General features: G+C 44.5%; 3 protein-coding genes across 8 annotated transcripts in view; 1 reads left to right on the top strand and 2 right to left on the bottom strand.

Moving 5' to 3' along the window:
* Positions 1-10,865, bottom strand: part of pip5k1cb (phosphatidylinositol-4-phosphate 5-kinase, type I, gamma b) — a 28,552-nt gene extending 17,687 nt beyond the window's left edge. For 2 of the 5 annotated variants that reach the window (XM_035528591.1, XM_035528592.1), the window contains exon 1: positions 10,494-10,865. In XM_035528591.1, the coding sequence (XP_035384484.1) occupies positions 10,494-10,596 (103 nt within the window). In that variant the 5' untranslated portion in view covers positions 10,597-10,865. The remainder of the gene's footprint in view (positions 1-10,493) is intronic. The other 3 variants (XM_035528590.1, XM_035528594.1, XM_035528593.1) reach the window with 2 other exon arrangements.
* Positions 10,866-14,277: 3,412 nt separating this feature from the next.
* On the bottom strand, positions 14,278-18,267 carry gpx4b (glutathione peroxidase 4b). The gene is made up of 7 exons (XM_027023791.2): positions 18,159-18,267; positions 16,511-16,605; positions 16,076-16,220; positions 14,950-15,101; positions 14,655-14,679; positions 14,471-14,530; positions 14,278-14,327 (listed from the first exon to the last, which is right to left on the bottom strand). Exons 1-7 carry the CDS (start codon positions 18,222-18,224, stop codon positions 14,295-14,297), a joined length of 576 nt encoding a protein of 191 aa, XP_026879592.2. The 5' UTR covers positions 18,225-18,267; the 3' UTR covers positions 14,278-14,294.
* Positions 18,268-18,499: 232 nt separating this feature from the next.
* polr2ea (RNA polymerase II, I and III subunit E, a) lies at positions 18,500-20,827 on the top strand. 2 transcript variants are annotated; one of them, XM_027023790.2, is made up of 8 exons: positions 18,500-18,694; positions 18,790-18,964; positions 19,348-19,463; positions 19,645-19,725; positions 19,858-19,916; positions 20,144-20,222; positions 20,326-20,414; positions 20,581-20,827. In XM_027023790.2, the coding sequence occupies exons 1-7, from the start codon at positions 18,638-18,640 to the stop codon at positions 20,389-20,391; spliced, it is 633 nt and encodes a 210-aa protein (XP_026879591.1). In that variant the 5' UTR covers positions 18,500-18,637; the 3' UTR covers positions 20,392-20,414; positions 20,581-20,827. The 2 variants fall into 2 exon arrangements, with proteins under 2 accessions (XP_026879591.1, XP_026879590.1); XM_027023789.2 differs by having other exon boundaries at positions 18,501-18,694; positions 20,326-20,403.
* Positions 20,828-20,859: the final 32 nt, after the last annotated feature.

Raw genomic sequence — 20,859 nt, 5'->3', positions numbered from 1 at the left:
AAGATCCCACACTCAGTATGGAGTGATGGATATTGAAGAGAGCTCCACCTCGATTCCAAACCATCCATGGATATGCTGTTACGTGTGGATCCACTAAATATGGAGCGGAGTGTGGCTGATTGATCTGGATGCATTACCAATGGAACACATCTCCGGAAAGTCACGGATGGTTTGGAATCGGGGTGCCACTGTTCAGAAAAAAAAATTCCCTAAAGTCTCACCTCCAGTTTAGCCAAATACTCACCACCTGCTTAGCATATCATTCGCATACATTTGCCTCATTGGAGGTCATTTGATTTAAATGTCATTGTGGTATAAACAAAACACAAACATAGGTTCCTTAGTAAGCAGCGTACAGCGTTGGAGTAGTACACGTTAATACACCAGGCTTTTACAAGCACACCACCTCCAAGTGAACTACACTGACTTATATAACGCATCATAAAACAAAACTGTTTGCAGCAAACAAGAATGCCAATGAAAAGTGCATCTCCTGGGCAGCCGTGAGCAGCTACAGGCCACATCGTGACCACTGACGATGACGCAGACGATATAAACAAAAAAGGAATGGAGTCCTCGATTTGTAAAGGCTGGTTTTGGGTCAGCTCTCAGTATCACAGCCCCAAATACACCAGAGAGTCCAGAATAAGCAAAAACTGGTCCAAGAACAGCCCTATACGTACAGATGCACACTGACACGCATGAACGCGTGCCATTAGACAGATTCAAACGCTACAGATCGCTTACTTTTGTCTGTTTTTCTATTTATTTATTTATTTTTCGGGCAGCGGTACACGGCTGCTAGTTTGATGCAGCACACGTGCGGTTATTTCAGGGACTCTCTCTGGAGACTGATGCTCCAGATTCAAGCCATGACTCACTTTCAGAACCTGAATGGTAAAAATTAAAAATGTAGGCTAGGTTACTCAGAATACCCCCAGCGCTTTGGCAATGACGCGTTTGGAACCGTTTTGGGTATTCCTAAAGTGCAGAGGAAAGATGGGGGCAGTTTAGCAAAACAAAACAAGTCAAGATGTCGGAGGATAATGTCCTGGATGATGGCGAAAGCAAGCGACATGACAAACGGCGAATGCGGGCCGGATGATGAGACACTGCAGAGCAGCGTCTTCACGGAATGATGGGCTCCTCTGAGAAGAACGACGCGTCCATGAACTTCAGTCCTATTACTCAATTCTCCTACTATCTCTTCAAAGTTTCTATTAAACACATACACAGACACTCACATGTGCACACACACTTAAATGCATGCAACTACAGACATGGTAAAAACCATCATCCTCATTCATCAACACCACACGTAGAACACAATGGTTTACGAAACACTGATGTCACCCGTAAGAGTCTGACGCCGACGGCTGAGATCAGACGGCTCAGATCAGACCACTCTACACTTGCACATCAGCTACAGATAAATGAGCCATACACATCACAGATGTTAAGGTTTCAGTTATCTACCAAACGCCTTGTTATCACTATACTTTGAAATGACCTTTACACTGCATAAAATGGCCTTTAACCCAATTAGCTTTGAAATGACTTTTAACCTTCATATGGAGCTGAAAATGATCACAGAAATAGAGAGGTACATCAGGGGGGTCAGAGTACTGTACAGGGACCAGTTCTGCTTATGCTTATGCAGTGAGGAAGGACTAAAGAATGTCTGATCCCAGATCAGATCTCGCAGACTGCAGTTACATTATAACACAGTGTTTCCATTTCGAACACAGTGCAGGTTTTTCATTTTCGGTAGGGCAAGTTCATCCCTCAATATGTTGCTTATCCAAACCAAAACAAACTTACAAAAGATTTTTAATAACCTCCTTTTTTCTGCTTTCACATAATAACCAAGTAGCATCATACGGTTATGAATAAGCAAAAAGTGTCCAATTCTGGAAGCTTCTTTTGAACGTCACATGATGCGTGTTCATGTACTAGACACCTCCTACCTTAGCAACAAATGCCATATCCTAATATAACTGCTCCTGACTTTGGTCACGTAACCATCACCACAGCTCGTGGTTCAGGGCCGGTCTGTCTGCCTGCATTAAGGTTGGTGCTAAAAAATAAAAATTTTTTTAAAAGCGCCAAAGCTGGCAGAGGGACTAAACACGAGCCCACCACCTCACTTCAATGCATGACCTCCTATAAGGTCACGGTGTCTTTGATAGAGCAGATGTGAGTGAGACTGTCTGTCTCTGTCCTAACCCCCCCACCGGGGTAATCCTCAACGCTACTGTAGGATTTGGGTCAGGGCAAAAACAAAAAACAAAAACCACAAGTGTGTATAACATGTGTATAAACGCACACACCGACTCGAACAGCAACAGAGGAGTGTGTGCCTCCGAGTCAGACACTTCACCAGCCGTGACTTCAGAAGCTAACAGCATAACGCTATAGCAACAACATCTCGGAGGCTGACGGTCGTGATCTTCCACCGATCAACTGTGGACAGGTAGCAATTACATAACGTCTGTGGGTCTCACAGACAACGCCTGCTGCTCAAATATTAGGACCATGCAAACATCCCAGACGTGCTGTTGCTCTTACTAATTGAACAACACCGGAGCAGGTTGGCTCAGAAGACGGCGACACACACACACACACACACACACACACACACACACACACACAAACAACACACAAACACACACACCTCTGGAACAAAAACTATGCACGTTGTAATAACATGGGTGATGCAGGCGGTTTGGCCAGGATACCTAATAATAAAATATGCTTTTCTGCTTTTGGACAGCAGTGACGTGCTTAGACAAAGTAAGTTAGCTTAGTGCCTGTCAGAATCGCACTGTAGAGCTCACGTGTCGGTCAAGAGTTCAAGACATTAGGAGCCAACATGAGCAACCTGTTTTGAAATGGGTGTAATACCTGCAGTATATACAGTTCTATTAAAAAACATCTTAAATAGGTTTTACGCGAATGTATTTATGAACTAAGACGTTATAATTCCCCTCAACAAGAACATAGTGCAGGTAAATTAGTCAGACGAAGGTAGAATTTCATTAAACTCACGTCTGCTAATTTGTCTTATTAAAGCAAGTGTTTGTAAGTATTCAAGCGCCTTTTCGACCGCAGTCAGTCAGACGGCTGCTCTAGATCTATCGGATAAACATTTCATGACAGTAGTCTCGGGTTGCACGGTGAAACAAATCCGCTAAGGCTAAACGGAGCAGTGGTACATGCAAACGTAACGTAGACCGGTCACGATGGAAGCATATAACGCAACATTATTCACAGCTACCAAAGGACTGGTCTTCACGCATAAAACTCACGAGTGACATTTATTAACCTTTACTATTCCTACAAATGGTCCCACAATGTCCATGTGCCGGTTGTGTGGAGAATAAGTGGAAAATTTTACCACACTGCAAGTGCGTTATTGGGGAGCTGGGGTTATAAAACGTGTGGATAACTGGAAGACTTGACAACAACTTGAAGAAGTTCTCCCCGTGCCGATCACAGACACGCGGCTATACAGGCTGTTCTAAGTGCACCCTTACAGCATGAAGTGCGTTTCTTGCGGAGGCAACGTGGATGAGGCGAGTCGCTGCCTGCATTTGTGCGTGCGCATGTGCGGGATGAAAAGCTCGTGGCAGCAGGGAGAAGGCGAAAACATACCGTGGCTCGACCTGGGCCGTCTTTTTACACACAACGTGGGTTTACCATCTCGAAACCACCACGGGAAGAGACCAGCATGACTAAGCATGGCGAGTCCGAACTAATGCTACGTTTCATGGTCTCATGGTGCATATAGCCTACGCGATCTGGGCTCGTATTGCATAAACAAGGTCTGATCTCATGGGAGAGTGAAGTGTGTGCGCGGAGTGTGGGTGGTCTGAGAGCGGTGAGAAATTCAACAGACGCGTGTGGACGTGCTGTCCAGAGGAGAGTGTCTGCGCTGAACAGACCCGAACTCCGCGGGGCACTGGCCGAATATTCCCAGAACTTTAGTGTAGAGGCTCGCACTGTTGAGCAGATGATTAAGAACTACTGTGATGCAAGAAGTATCAAAATATATGGGTCTCTATACCCTCACTGGCCACTATATTAGGTTCCTCCTTACTGTACCTTACAAACACACTGGACCGCCATACTGTACATCTCAAGCATTATACTGTACACTGTCCATGACCATCTTTGCACACAGCCTCTCTGCCACCTTCTCACCTGTTCATTTTCTCACCACAGGACCACTGCTGACTGGATATTATTTAGGTGACAGACCAGCTTTAGTACAGCATCATCAATGGTGTGGTAGTGGTATGCTAATGAGTGTTAAAATGATACAACGCCATGGCTGGGAGTTTTAATCTGCCTGGCTGTGGTCTGCCACCCAAAACAGCTGTTAAGGGCTTTGGTGTGAGACCAACAAGACAAGAGCACACCAAGGTTGTACAGAACAGGAACACGGTCCTATAAACACCTGCTCGTACAAATGAATAAACAAGCACCGTGGTACACCAATCAGATCATCACGAACTCATTCCCAACATTGCCTTTTAGTGCCCGAGTGTGTAAGTATCGGTAGCACTGTGGAGCGTAAGAACGAGGCTCTTGGTCACATTACACCTTTGCGATTTTTCCAGTTAATGGACAATTCTGGCACTTTAGCAAACACCCTGATGTTTTAACCGACTGACACGCAACATGCATTTCAAGGCGTATTCGGGGTAAACAGTGTTTCTTATGAGAGACCCGACACAGCAGAATTTATCAGCTGCCACTGTGAGCACGTCCTGAGGGACCCGAAGACACATTACGAGATGGAGTGCTAGAATCAGCGACCTTCCTACAAGTGAAATCAGCCTAGGAGGTTCAGGGCTGCAGCCCGCGTGTTCAGGCCCGTCGGCTGGGGTGTGGCACGTGAAATGGAGCCCCATGCCTGACCCGGCAGCGTCAGTGCAGAAGGCAGGTCGCGACCTTTCTAAATGATGTGATCCGAGATGTTGCATTTCCTGGCAGCGTCAGCTCCGCCTTCCGCTGTTTCGCGCTTTGCTACAGCTCTTCGATGCCCGCACGCGCTCACCGACATCCCTGCATCCCCCCCCCCACCCACACACCGTCTAAGTCACTCAGTCGTTCTCCCCATCCTCCGAACTATCTCTGTCGCTTCTCGGCGGACCACCATCTCGATGAGAGAGAGGGAGAAGCTAGAACAGTCCAGTGGTTTCACCATTACTGCAGTAACTGTGGCAGCGGGGCACGGGGCTCACACCTCCTCAAAGCCTCCCCCCCCAATCAGGAAATTATGGTTTAAGGTTGCATCGCTGAAACTGGAATGACGTCTATAGCATAAAGGAGTGGAATAATAGCTTTTAAAGAAAATTAGTGTTGCATGGAATTTTGGAAGTGGAAAGTAGATGGAAGTAGCGGGGGAGCGCAGATTATTACATTTCTTCTTTGTCTAGACAGCAACAACAGCTGTTTGCATTTTACATATCCTGCACCAAACATTCCAGCTAAGATGCTTGCATGCGAAAAGAAGCCGTGATTTATTTCAGCCTGCTGTACACACGAAGTAGACCAATCATTTACTATTACTATTTCCCAATGGAGCTAACTGAGCAAAATTGGCTCTTAAAGGCCAGACAATGGAGTCTGGACGAATGAATGGACCGTGACACAAGGACAGAAAGTGACCCGTGGTCCAGGTTGCTATGGTGACTTGGGAAGCCAGTCAGGTCATGTGACGCAGCAATGTCATTACAGCAGAGCGGTTATCCACAAACACATGACTACTGTGTGCGCCTCCATGCAAACGCAAAATAAAAGGTACAAGGTCTCCAGACCTGCCTCGGTTGTGGCAAGGGGCGTCGTTGCTAACTGTTGCTCACCATGGAGTTCTACAGTTCGTTCTGTGAGGTGGCCAGCTGTTAGAAACAAACACACTATGACGTAACCAAGAGTGGCAGGAAATTGTTTAGAATTGAACCAGAGCATCAGACTGCCACCATTTTTTGCAAGGCAAACCTTACTCAACAACGGCTTCCAACACTCTAATATGACTCATGAACATCTAGGGAAGATGTGCATAATGAATTTGCCAAAGCCTCCGTTAAGTGGCTTTAAACAGATAGGACATTAATAAACAATCATGAACACTCGATGAAACTCACACGTCAACCACTAAACACTATGGAGATGCTGATGACTTATCAGTACCACAGTGCAGAGTGATCGGACTCCTCTGCGCATTCGGCCACATCTCAAGGCGCGAAACATCACCCTATGATAAAGCTAAGGACACAGCCCAAAACGGCTTCAGCCCTGCAGCCGAACCCCAGCTGCCGAGGAGCACCGACCTCAGACCATCTGGGCTTCGCGGACGGCCAACGGAGGAGATTAGAGCAGACGTCACGGCGCTGACCCTGGGTCAGCGGGAGGAAGAATGTTAAAGCCTGGCAGTAATGATGCACTCCTCCCCATGCTGATCAGACTTAAGTGGGGGTGTTAACGCATGATGGCTGCAAATGTCCACCAATCAGGAAACAGCACCTCCACTCCTCAGTGGGGACACTCTAGCTGTCTCTCCCCTCTGCCAGGCGCGTGGGATACATCTAATTCTGAACATGCTACTGTATGTTATAACACTCAGATGAAATTAGTCACTTGAGTGTTTGGACAACACAGGACCATTCTCAGCACAACATTTCACAATAATACCTTTTTCTCCAAAATAGATTATACTTTTTTTGGGGGGGGGGGTTATTTTAAGGAAATGTGATGAATGAGCTCTAAATTTAGCACACCCCGATCCATTTTATTGTGAGTCAACTGGTAATGAATCTCTTTTCACTCTGTCCCATTCATATTTCATGAGTCTTCATCTCCCCTGCCCATCATTGAAAGCCTCTTACACTGCACACCCAAAGCAGGAACAGACGTCACTCGGTACGGCAAAAAATGCTGGCACAAAAAAAAAGACAACTACTGGCAGAACTATTAACGTCTATCTTGTAAAGAGTGGTGTTGGCATGGAGCAGTCATTAACGAAAATGTGAAAACACAAAATCTCTTGCTCACACCGACAATCATTATGCACGAATAAACATTTATAAGATGTGAGTAAAATGAAAACTCTCTACAGTAGGTTAGCAGCTAACCCTACAGTGGGTAAGCTCGATAACATTAACACTTATCAGCTGATGCTACAGTAGGCAAGTAAGCAAGTAAAAAAACCATGCCTATACATTAAGCAGTAAAAGGCAGCAATCTGCGCACACTAGAGCACAGAAATAAACCTCGCAGTTAGGTAGGCCTCAGAATCTGACGCGTGAGCTCCAGCATGCGAGCTGAGCGCGCAGTGCCGCGCAACATGGTCGGAACGGTCCCCGTCAGGTGGTGGGCTAGTACTTTTATTTCAGTATTCTCTGATCTCCTTATTATAGAGTAGTGATGTGAACCCTACATGACACACAGTTGCCCAGTTCATGAACACAGAACGGAGAGTAAAGCATCCCTTTACGCTTGTGGAGTCAAACATCTGAGGAGTCAGATTTCCTCTGTGGGTTTAATGAAGGCTTTGTCGCACGCGCCTCCAGTCTCCTTTGGCCTTTCGTGACACGATTATACGCTGCAGAGCTATCTACCATCTACCATTACCTCAGACTTCTCAACATGTTTGCTAACGTTCTGTGTATTTAGCTAAGAGCAGAATGCAGAAAGGCGGACGCTTTGAGAAGAAAGTCCCCGTAGGGGTGTGCCAGCAGCAGGACCTGCGGTTCAGGCTTTCGAGTCTGCAAATGTCGCATCTTATTTATGACACACTATGTAAATACGCCCAAGCAAGGGATTTATCCCTCAGACTCTTTAGGTTAAAGTCGTAGAGATTTTTTATTTGTGCTCTGAATTGTTTGATGCAGGGACTGTGGGCCTGCACTGTGCAGAGTCCTGCATCGAACAATTCGGAGCACAAAGGATCATAGTCATTTTCATTCCTAAAGCAGCTCACAGCCTCAAAACAATTATTTAAAATATTTAACATTCATTTTAAATATTTTATGCCGTTTCAGCAGTAGAAGCATATGAAAAATTGCAATAAAAAGTGTAAATATTTTCAGCTAAATGTAATGATTTTTAGTACTGAACTTAACAGTACATTTCTGCAGCATGGTGGCATTTTAACTTGTCTTTGAAACCCACTGGGTTTCACCTGTCACCTGTCATGAACAAATCAGGTAAACGGCGGTGCTAACCACACTGTTAGAAGCAGAGTAGTTCCACAGTTTCCTTGGCCACAGCTGAAGTACACTGAACTGTACATTTGTTTTTTGTATTAGTATGTTGTTCCCATCTGAAAGAGCCAAGTATCCATACACGGGGGTCTCCTTTAATGGGTGTACCTTTAATAATAATTCAAGTTTGTGCTCTGTGTGTATCTTACAGTGTACAAGGAGACTTCAAACAGAATGAGAAGACAGATATTTTAAAGAACAGCGTATACCACAGAGCTAAGGCCACATTACTCTTTTTTATCTGATCTTTGCCCACGTTAATGACTTCCCATGTGTCTGGGGGGCCCTAAGGGGCCCTGGGGCATGTGGTTGTGTAGCTCAGCGCAGGTACAAGCAGGTCTGAGAGAGAGAGAGAGAGAGAGAGAGAGAGAGAGAGAGAGAGAGAGAGAGAGAGAGAGAGAGAGAGAGAGAGAGAGCAGACCATAGCAAACAAGCCTGCTGTGCAGTGTTCACATTCAGCTCAACTGTTCGATAAGGCCAGCGGGTAACTTAACTACTTCCAAGTACCAGGTCATGTACAGCAACTTCAGAAGTCAGACAGAATGGATCATTACAGGTAATTACAGGTGATTACGCGTGGTTACTATAGTTTGGTACACAGTCCCAGTGGACTTGGGGGAAACTATTATATCCCAAGCTGAGGTTGCAACGGGATTTGTCACAACACTCAATGAAAACCTTTCAGATTGATTAGTGCACTGACACAACAAATACTGACCGTAATACAGTCAGCATACAATTAAGGGAAACCCCCAAACAAACTAAGAAACAAAGAAACAAACAAACCCACCAATATATAATGACAGCCAACAACAACATTGCTTCCTTTTTATGTTATTTTGGAGGAGGATGGGTGTTGGCTTTTCCTTTCAACTGCAGTTAATAAATCAGTTGGCCGTGCAGTTCAACAGGCAGGTGAACTGCTGCACTGACCACATGGAGGCTGCTTTTTCTTCGCTTTCATACACGCCATAAACCACCAGTCCTGTTCCACTACACCCTCACCCTTTCGTGAGATATAATGCCTTTGTAACAGGCTGTGGCCCATCCCAAATAGACTAACCTTAATGAGTTTCCCTCAGGCGGACTTATTATGCCCTAATACAAACTGTCATTCCCTTTTGTACAAGTCGAACTAAGGTACTAAGGCAAACGGCATCCTGATTTCGAGAGCATCCCATAACAGCTTGTCTGAACCCAGGCCAAGCTGTCTGGGCTAAGGGCTGACACTCAAACTCGAGTTGGACTCTCGGTTTTCAAGGACGTGGTCTGGAGCTTCATTAAGGGCAGCGCCCATTTCCTTCTTACTCACGAGCTGCTGAAAGCATGCCTGACCGACAGCATCACCGACATGCTCCAGCCCAGAGATAAATATAGGGATGTATGTAAACCATGCAAGTCCTGTAGAGATGGGAGATGCAGTACTGTTTGCATGTACACATGTACACACACACAAAACAAAATACACACAACTCAAATCTTAGTCTCGCGTAAAGACACACACTGTTGGCATACAGGATGTCTCATTTGAAAAATGATTGAATGTAATCCAGGGCCATTAGCAAAACGCTGCGGTCCAAGGCCTGGTCCCGCAATCACCCACCAGTGCAGCGTCTACTGCAAACCACGCAGCACAGAACGAGCCCCGGGAAACCCCCCACGCGCCTCGGACTACACTCCCAAAAGATCAATGCGACAGAAGAAGCTCACAGCTCCCAACCGCTGGATCTCTGGGACAGAGGAAACTGCAGCTCTGCACGCTCACTCTAAACAGCTGGAGCTAAAACTAAAGCAGACTGTTAGTTTGTCGGACCGAGAACACGCTTTCAGGCGACAAGTTTGCAGCCCACACAAACGAGACGTTCATTACACAAATGCAAGGTCTTCTGTTGACAATGAAGCGTGTTTACATTTTGGACCATGTGGGGCTGCGGTGTGCATAAACATACACAGTTTGGCCTCTTCACCTGTTCTGGAAGTTGCATGGTCTAACATGGTTTTACACATCAAAAGTCATAACAGACTACACTAGTCGCAACGGTAAAGCGACAGGGTGTGCGAAAACTGTTCGGTTTGCCTTTTCTGGTGCCTTCGCTTCACAATCGCAAAGTCAGTCAGGTCAAATTCTGTTGGTGTGGTTTAGCCACGGCGGCAAGCCGGCTAGAGGGAAACAAATGGTTTTAACATCACGAAATTAAGAAAAGAAAAAAAAAAGCACTACACCTTCGGTCCCACATCCGACTCCCACGACAGACTCGGTCTCATCAGTCGCCCCGGTGGACGTTGAACTGCCTCCGTCCTCCACAAGCTTCGAAGCTCCCTCCATTGGATCCGGACGAAACGGGCGCGTCGTGGTTTATGATGAACAGTGCGACGGTAACGGAGCCCTCGTCATTGCCGTTGCATTTTGTATTAAAAAAACAACAACAAACCCCTGCATATTTGCGTGCGTGCTTCCATGTGATTGATTTTCTTGGGCGAGCATGAGCGCCCGCTCACGCGTGGATAAAACGGCACGGGTCCTACCGAGCTTCCCCGAACAGCCCGGTAACGCCACTGACTACGTCACGCGCCCGGGCAGACAGGTTAACCTTTTTTTTTTTTTGCATCTGTGTTCAAATGACGTCAATCAAGACATGTTTATGAAATCTTAAAACAACTAAATTCGATGAAGAAAAAAAAAAAATCTTATATTCAAACAGTAACGTGTTTTTGTCATTAAATTAAAGGAAACACACACAAAAATGGACACATTGCTTTGATGCGATTTTGCATCCTGTATCAACACAAAAGAAATGAGCATAAATCGTGTAATAATTTTTTTGGAGACCGAGGTCGTCTGAAATAGTGCACACCGTGCAAAAATACTGCAGCGCTGTAAAAGGCAGCGTAATACTGCCCCCTAGCGGGAGAGCCTAAACCTGCCCTTTACAAACCTAACAAGGGATTAACCATTCCTGTATTCAGGCACAGGAACCCAACTTCCACATCTAACGTGACGAGGACTGAAGGGAGAAAAATCCTAGGACACAAGTTGAATTTTTTTACCCTATTATAACCGCAATTCATTCTTATTTTATCGGCGTGTAAGGTTAGTTTGTTAGCAGGGACCATATATAGAGACATAATGCTTAGTTCATTAGCATGTCTATTTGAATAAGGAGTTGACTCTTTGCCCAGCAGAGACAAGAACAGAGCAATTAGGTTTGTGTGTGAGGGACAGTTTATTGGAGAGGGAACGCAGGCTATATATGGTTTGAAACGGACTGGAAATGGTGGACATAGGTAAAATAAAACCAGAACAAACCACCACCACAACAACAAAACTACAGGTCCCAGAGTTTATTGTTTTAACTATGCTCAGGCCGGATATGGTGGGGTACTCTGAGGTGTTCAGTGTCGCAGGTACATGGAGGACTGGGCAGGTGAGTGGAGAGAGGATCGTTGTGTCATGTCTAAAATGGTAGATCCAGATGGCACTGAGTATGTATAAAGGGAGAGTAATTCAGTGTGTGTTAAGTTGATGTACAGAGGGAGGGTAATTCAGTGTGTTGATGTACAGAGGGAGAGTAATTCAGTGTGTGTTAAGTTGATGTACAGAGGGAGGGTAATTCAGTGTGTTGATGTACAGAGGGAGAGTAATTCAGTGTGTGTTAAGTTGATGCACAGAGGGAGAGTAATTCAGTGTATTGATGTATAGAGGGAGAGTAATTCAGTGTGTTGATGCACAGAGGGAGAGTAATTCAGTGTGTTGATGCACAGAGGGAGAGTAATTCAGTGTGTTGATGTACAGAGGGAGGGTAATTCAGTGTGTTGATGTATAGAGGGAGGGTAATTCAGTGTGTTGATGTATAGAGGGAGGGTAATTCAGTGTGTTGATGTATAGAGGGAAGGTAATTCAGTGTGTTGATGTATAGAGGGAGGGTAATTCAGTGTGTTGATGCACAGAGGGAGAGTAATTCAGTGTGTTGATGCACAGAGGGAGAGTAATTCAGTGTGTTGATGCACAGAGGGAGGGTAATTCAGTGTGTTGATGCACAGAGGGAGAGTAATTCAGTGTGTTGATGCACAGAGGGAGGGTAATTCAGTGTGTTGATGCACAGAGGGAGAGTAATTCAGTGTGTGTTAAGTTGATGCACAGAGGGAGAGTAATTCAGTGTGTTGATGTATAGAGGGAGAGTAATTCAGTGTGTTGATGCACAGAGGGAGAGTAATTTAGTGTGTTGATGCACAGAGGGAGAGTAATTTAGTGTGTTGATGCACAGAGGGAGAGTAATTCAGTGTGTTGATGTACAGAGGGAGGGTAATTCAGTGTGTTGATGTACAGAGGGAGGGTAATTCAGTGTGTTGATGTATAGAGGGAAGGTAATTCAGTGTGTTGATGTATAGAGGGAGGGTAATTCAGTGTGTTGATGCACAGAGGGAGGGTAATTCAGTGTGTTGATGCACAGAGGGAGAGTAATTCAGTGTTGATGCACAGAGGGAGGGTAATTCAGTGTGTTGATGCACAGAGGGAGGGTAATTCAGTGTGTTGATGCACAGAGGGAGAGTAATTCAGTGTGTTGATGCACAGAGGGAGGGTAATTCAGTGTGTTGATGCACAGAGGGAGAGTAATTCAGTGTGTGTTAAGTTGATGCACAGAGGGAGAGTAATTCAGTGTGTTGATGCACAGAGGGAGAGTAATTCAGTGTGTTGATGCACAGAGGGAGAGTAATTCAGTGTGTTGCTGTATAGAGGGAGGGTAATTCAGTGTGTTGATGTATAGAGGGAGGGTAATTCAGTGTGTTGATGCACAGAGGGAGGGTAATTCAGTGTGTTGATGCACAGAGGGAGAGTAATTCAGTGTTGATGCACAGAGGGAGAGTAATTCAGTGTGTGTTGATGTATGGAGGGAGAGTAATTCAGTGTGTGTTGATGTATGGAGGGAGGGTAATTCAGTGTGTGTTGATGTATGGAGGGAGGGTAATTCAGTGTGTGTTGATGTATGGAGGGAGGGTAATTCAGTGTGTGTTGATGTATGGAGGGAGGGTAATTCAGTGTGTGTTGATGTATGGAGGGAGGGTAATTCAGTGTGTGTTGATGTATGGAGGGAGGGTAATTCAGTGTGTGTTGATGTATGGAGGGAGGGTAATTCAGTGTGTTGATGTATGGAGGGAGGGTAATTCAGTGTGTGTTGATGTATGGAGGGAGGGTAATTCAGTGTGTGTTGATGTATGGAGGGAGGGTAATTCAGTGTGTGTTGATGTATGGAGGGAGGGTAATTCAGTGTGTGTTGATGTATAGAGAGAGGGTAATTCAGTGTGTGTTGATGTAGTGGCCATGTGGAACTGGTGGTTCTGAGCTCATATTAACAGTCAGTGGGACTGAGTATGGCTGTAGGCATCAGGGAGACTAATGTGGGTTTACATCTAAAGAGGCTTTGAATGTGACTGGTTTAAAACTGGGCCACCACACCTCACTTAAGTTAGTGAATCACTGATGAAGTGCAGTGTCTATCTGATGTGAAAAGCTTGTGATGTGGTTCCTTAGGGGTTTATGAATGTCATAAGTGGGCTGGACCCGGTGTGAAACACTAACGGTCTGGAACAAAACATTTGACACCTACACATAAATACCTTTGGAAGATCCCCATCAGCTCATGCCAATGAATCGGACAAAACGTGACTTAAGATGCCAACTTCCTTCACAATAAACAAAAATCTTAGACAAACTAACCACACCAAAAGCAAATTTCATTTCACTTTATTGTATAAAGTGAAAACAAGTGAACGTCGAGTACGTGTTCAGGAGGCCTTCACTCTGCAGGAACGTCTGGGCTTTGAGGATCTGCCTAAAGGAGGGTATGCACGCCAGGGGTCATCAGGCCTGTCCAACCTGGATGCAGGTTTGAGGACAAGCCGTCATTATTCCAGGAACAGACCCACAAATGCCCAGCTGACCACAGTAGTGCAGGGTGGGTGGGTGGGTGTGTGTGTGTGCGCGTGTGTGAAGACGATGAGGGACAGATGGCAGGTCCGGACCGTTTACAAGTATGCTGGTAGATCTTTCTCAACAACCTGAGGTGGATGGAAACGTGCTGTGATTACATTTGCACCAAAGATTCCAGCCAGAAAAATTACATTTAATTTAGATATGTAGTACTAAATACAAGCAAATATTTTCATTGCTGTGTGGAACATGGGGACAAATGTAGACTTACGATCGGATCATCCATTGGTCCATATCTCTTCACAACTTGACCCTCTCTGTCAATGAGAAACTAGAAGGCGAAAAATGTAAACAAGAATGGAATTTGGCAGGTTAATCTGGGTCATTCAGACTCTTATAATAACGTCTCTCTGTTCTGATTTGGGGTATTATAAAGTCCAGAAGATCACATTTACCTTGGTAAAGTTCCATTTGATGTTGCTATTAAAATGAACAAAAATATTGAGAGAGAGAGAGAGAGAGAGAGAGAGAGAGAGAGAGAGAGAGAGAGAGAGAGAGAGAGAGAGAGAGAGAGAGAGAGAGAGAGAGAGAATGATTTTAGGATGTTTGTGGGATGCAACATTGCAATGGGAGTGTTCTGGAAATTCTACTTTTATTGCCACATCACTGGATACAACTGAGATTTAGTAACAAAACAGGAATCATAAAAATATGTTTATTTGAAAAATAATTTAAATAAAAAAGACCCACTTTCCCAGAGTGCCTTTCCCCTTTGGCTGTTCTTTCAACCACTTCCAAAGAGGATGAGCGTTGTCCCCATTCACATCAATCTTACTGAAGAGGTCAAACTCTGCATTGTAACCTTTGGCAAACTGTTTAATCTCCTCCTCGGTACCAGGCTCCTGCAGGGATAAGGACAGCAGCATGAGGAGGGTTTCATATAGGCATCTGCCAGGCTGCCTGATGGGAACAGACTGCTTCTGAAAACACACACGCTTTGAGCCGCTGACTCAGCAGGGCGGGGATGGTGTCATCAGAGCACGCATGTGCTCACTGTTCCCCTTGTCACGGGTGCGATCTGCACTGGTTTATTTAATTCTTTGCATTCCTGTTGTGTCAGCGGCCTTGCTTCCGTTCCTGTAGTATAAGCCCTTACACAGTTTCCCAGTGTCACTCATCTTAATTGGTGGATTCGGTTAAGAATAAGTAAACACAGGTGCGTTTAATAAATCATAGCCTGGCTCTCCTAATACAAACTTCGCCTACTGGTGGACAGCAACAGCATAGGGAGACTGAATTATCAATGATAAAGTACTGGCCATTGAATTATTGAGATTACTAAAGCCTACAGTATGAAAGTGAGCTGCATAACAAATCACTTCATTTTTATTGTCAACCAAGAGCCTCCTGACCAATCAGAGTCATTCCAGAGGAGAGTTCTGTAATTTCGATTAATCGCAGCATTCACCTATTGCAACAAAGAAATCATTGTGCTTAAGAAAACACCGGCCAATCTTTAACCACATCAGGGGTTCACCCCGTGAGTCTTGGATAAGTTACTAGACATTTCAGAATATGCATCAATATATCACCACTGCCCAAGTGAAGCAGCCTTAGCCTTTTTTTGGAATACCCATTAAGTCATGCCTTACCCAATGCTTCTATACAGGACATAAGACTAAGATAGAAGCGAAGGACATCTGCTCTGGGGCTGACGCAGAGTGTTGTGTTCTAAACAGTTAGTTCCTCTACACCATTTCTCCCCGAACCTAACAAAACTCTTGAGCACAGGACTGTCAGCACACTGCTGGAACAGCGCATGGAGAACATGGGGCGCTGCCAGGCGGGAAGGCCCAGTCTCAGCCCCACTGCATACCTGCTTTCCAAACTGGTTGCAGGGGAAGCCCAGGATGCGTAAACCCCTCTCAGCATACGTGGCATGCATGGCCGCAAACTGAGTGTAGTTTACAGGAGTTTTGCCTCATTTGGAGGCCACGTTCGTAATGATGCAGACGTAGCCTCTGGACACGAGGAAAGGAAGAGTTTAGTGACTTAACTGAGAAGAAGAAAAAAACCCCCCAAAAAACAAACACTAGAGAATCTGCAGCAGTCCATTTCCAGAACTTCACTAGTAGAGACATTTTAAATGGAAATGATGGCACAAATTATAGCAAGTGTCACTAAACTTAACAGTTTGCTGAAAAGTTAAGGTCATACAGTGAACTGATTCCAGTGGATTGATATTGTACCTGATGACCCTGCTGGAATTTATTTACGTAAAACAAAGCCAAAGCCATAATATATTCCTTACCTGTATTTCTCTAGAGACACTTCATTTCCATCTATGTCTTTAGCGGAGAACTCATAGATAGACTTGGCACTTTTCCAGTCATTTGCCTGCGCACACTGCAATAAGGAAGCAAATGTCAGTGCTAAGGTGTGTGCTAAAGAGTTCTGCTTCAGCCCACACACTCCAAGAGTCAAGGAATGACATTTGAAATTTGAGAAAGAATCATATGCCTTTTTTTAAACTCAGTTTTCATACTACCTTAAAAAAAAGAATAAGTTTAGGATTCCAGATTAAATATCTGGGGTGAAATCGACCTGAACGGGATCTTATTAGGAACAAGAGACTGTCACGACATACAATCGCCATGCCCCAAATTACGTGTCAAGAAAAGGGTTTTTAGTTAGCCATGAACAGACTGCATCCAATGTCAATACTATAATAGGTATTAGGTCGTTAAAGTAGCAACATTTGTCCACCCACATAACCTACAGGTAACGTCGTGACCGGATCTAAATAGTAATCCGGTAACCTACACAAGCAAACCAAGCAGGTTCCCAGGAGGCAAGCCGCATTAGCACTCTATGCAAATTGCCATACAAATTAAATGGACTAAAGAAACAGAGCCCAAAATCAAAGTATACACTGTATGCAAAGTATACAAAAATGCGTTAATCCCAGCGATCATATTAATTTATACTAAGCAATCCACTTATATTTATATTAAGTCCCCACTTTAAGCCCGTCATCCCACAGCTTTTTCCTTTTTAAATGAATTTCGATTCACCTCATTGAAAGCGTTAAAATATGGGATGACGCCTTTGCAAAATCACAAATTAGTGACCAATTTAGATTACAATCCTTACTGACGTAACGATTGCAACACAACATACGTTAGCCAATACTGCCCCCGCAGCTAAAAACGCGTATGGCAAATTAGTCACTAGCTTGCTAAAGGTTATTTCCTAGTATACTTGTGTATACGCTAATAAAATATCTACACGACGACGAAGATAGCTAGTTAGCTATAAACTACGTTTCGTTATACTCCGAGCACTAGTCCGGTACGTCGATGTCAAGAAAACTGTCAAGATATCCATCTAGCTGACCAAGCTAATTTAGTTACACACTAGATAGCTATGATAACGAGCTAGCCAGGGACTTGCATTTACAAATGGTAAAGTTAATATAAAAATTGCAGAGTAAATACATTAGTTAGGTTAAATAACCTAAGTAATAAATAGTTACTGCATATTCTACTCCACTCTTAGCTATCATTGCTAATCTCCATAGTCTTAGACTTGACACTTATGTTTGGCTGTCAGACACACGTAGCCAGCTCCTTGAAAGGCGCAGCGGCAAATAAAGTAATATATACTAAATATGGACAAAATGAACAAAATAAACGATTAAAGATGTTTATATGCCCAGCTGTCTTAATACACTCAGCGTTGTGGGGCATTCAGCTAGGTGGCTAATATTGCAAGCTAACGTTCATGGTCTTCAGCGTCGGAGGATATTAACGGGAACACCAGGAGCCCATAAACAAACGCACCGTTTGACCTCGCAGTGTGGGTGTTGGACACAAAACACTTTACTCACGTTTCAAATACCAAAAAATGCAACAACACGTCTTTAAACCGTGTGTGTGGAGACACGGTTGAGTTCTTACCATGGCTCTGTCAAATGTTCTGCTTCCGAGCGCCCCTAACAGCAGCGCCCGATTGACTAAACGCATTTTGGTCAGATAACTTAGCAAACCCCGCCCACATGCGTGTAAGGCCTGCCTTCCCTCTCCTTTTAAGCAAATCAAACACTCCAAATAATTAATATTAAACGCTTCACATTTAATAAGAATGTTTTAATTTCCATCATGTTCCATACCTCATTCCAGTATTGGATATTTGCGCAATAAAATAACTAATTTTTGTTAACCTATGTTTAAACAATCGTCGTTGTTGTTGTTTCATTATAGACGACTGTGGAAACCTACCGGCAAATAATTGGACACCACTTTGGGTCCTTAGGCGGCCTAGCTGACGTAATAGTGATTTACTGGACGTTATTTTTTCCATGGGTTCGTTTTACCTACTGGAGTGACCGTTATTTAAAAATAAAGTTATAGCTCGATACAATTAAACTGAGTTCATCATGGACGATGAAGAGGAGACCTATCGACTGTGGAAAATTCGTAAAACGATAATGCAGGTTTGGAGCGGTGTTTACCCGATGCCGCGTGGTGTTTTGTTTTCAATTATAGCCATGTAGCCGTGCCGTGTTCACATCGCTGCGTCTTTCCGCAGCTCTGCCATGACCGGGGATATTTGGTGACACAGGACGAGTTGGACCAAACTCTGGACGAGTTTAAAAGCCAATTCGGCGACAAACCCAGCGAGGGTCGCCCTCGCCGTACGGATCTCACCGTCCTCGTAGCGCACAACGATGACCCCACGGATCAGATGTTCGTTTTCTTTCCCGGTGAGATGCCCGGTTAACCTGCCGTTGCCTCCCTGTGGAGTTTAGCTCCAGCCAGCATCCTGTCGCCCTGATCCTGCTGGTCAAGGCCGTCACAAAACCCCGATTAGATGGATCGTCTGTTACAGACGGTCCAAACTTGCGGGACGGTAGCTAAATCTCTAGGAGCTGGGCTGAGGCTGGTGTGCAGTCCCTGACACTCTAAGGCAGAAAGTACACTGCAGCTCGTTTCTTATTATTAACCTTACTACTGAAGCAACATGGGATCAACACCTACTTATTATTTTTTGTATTTATGCAGGGCTTGTAATGCCTTAATAACTAAGCAACTTGGAATCATGTTCACTCTACAACACATACTTAATATTGCTTTTGTATTTATGCAGAGGAGCCCAAAGTGGGCATTAAGACCATAAAGATGTACTGCCAGCGGATGCAGGAGGAGAACATCACCCGTGCAATTATTGTAGTACAGATGGGCATGACGCCTTCTGCCAAGCAGGTGACACACTGAGAACTCATATGCAAAGAGTGACAATACCTCTACACCAACATCCTGCATCTGTGCCATAGCAACGTTTAACACTAGTTCTATTAAGCTGTTTTGTGCGAACAGGTGCTTCTTGATTGGGAATAAAGCGTTACCTTCTGGGTAACATTTTGCATGGTTTGTTTTTTTGCAGTCATTGGTGGACATGGCACCGAAGTATATTCTAGAGCAGTTTCTGCAGCAGGAGCTGCTAATCAACATCACAGAACACGAGGTGAGAATTGTGGGTTCGTGTTCAGATCTCGCAGGTCGAAGGGGAGCGTAACTGATGGGATTTTTCTAGACTTTGAGTTCTGAAGTGATCTTACGAATTTTTTTTTTTTTTTTGTAATTTCTTGTTTTGCAGCTTGTCCCTGAGCACATAGTGATGACAAAGGAGGAAGTGACGGAGCTGCTCGCTAGATAGTATCCTTAGTTTTTACATGATGGCCTTACTGCGTGCAAGGTCTCTGATCTGGTTAGTCTCTCTGCTGTCACCGCCTGGACCTATGAGCTTGACTGCCTTTCCTGGCTTTGTTTTGCCGTAGCACTGTAATGAGTAGCGTAAATAATGAATGCTGTGCACCATGGCTGCCGGTTGAGCTCTGCCCGTCTTCGCCATGTCTGGGTGGAGTTTCCTTCACGGTTCCCAGTAAGCTGAAGGAGAGCCAGTTGCCGAGGATTCAGGCCGGAGACCCTGTCGCTCGATACTTCGGGCTGAAGAGAGGCCAGGTGCCAACACCCCCACCATTCAGCATTAGAGCCACGGGAAAACGTGGGTTTAAAAATGACGTTTGTATAACTGATATGTAGTTAATGTAATGTAATCACACAGGTGGTGAAGATCATCAGGCCCAGTGAGACTGCAGGTCGTTATATCACATACAGACTTGTGCAGTAGAGGGCTGCTCTGGTAAGGAGTCAGTGAGTAATCTCTACCTTGCTCCCTCTGACTATTTTACTTTAATGATGTATTTAATGTTACTGCGTAGCTAATAACTCAAGTATGAAGGTACACACCTGGACTTTTTAAAATAAGTTTTTATACAAGAGTATATTTGAAATATATTTTTAAAAATACAACTTGTAGACCACCCAGAAGTGACCAGAAGCCTGGATGTTGGAGGATGCGTGGCGGTCGGCACTGGAGTGATACGGCGGCTGCTGCGCAGGCCCTTTAATTAAGTGAAAGGATGTATGAATCTAGGAAGGCTTTTGGATTTTGAAAAAAAGTCTTTTTAGAAATCATCCTTCATTCTTCTCTCGTGTAATTGTTTCTAAAACGAAACTTGTGAAATTGTTCGGTTATTCATTAAAACTTGTTTTTGTAAAATGTATACATTTAAATATTATTTTCTGCAAAACGTAC

The sequence above is a fragment of the Electrophorus electricus genome, chromosome 7 (genome assembly GCF_013358815.1).
Source record: "Electrophorus electricus isolate fEleEle1 chromosome 7, fEleEle1.pri, whole genome shotgun sequence".
Lineage (NCBI taxonomy): Eukaryota > Metazoa > Chordata > Actinopteri > Gymnotiformes > Gymnotidae > Electrophorus > Electrophorus electricus.
Note: the sequence above shows the minus strand (reverse complement) of the source record. Positions and strands in the feature narration are given on the sequence as shown.

What these genes read in the sequence shown, in the direction of transcription:
- polr2ea (XM_027023790.2), top strand. Translation starts at nt 18,638, where the DNA reads ATGGACGATGAAGAGGAGACCTATCGACTGTGGAAAATTCGTAAAACG. An exon ending in TTCGTAAAACGATAATGCAG is followed by an intron (nt 18,695 to 18,789) that starts GTTTGGAGCGGT and finishes GTCTTTCCGCAG; the next exon opens with CTCTGCCATGACCGGGGATA. An exon ending in ACGGAGCTGCTCGCTAGATA is followed by an intron (nt 19,917 to 20,143) that starts GTATCCTTAGTT and finishes CACGGTTCCCAG; the next exon opens with TAAGCTGAAGGAGAGCCAGT.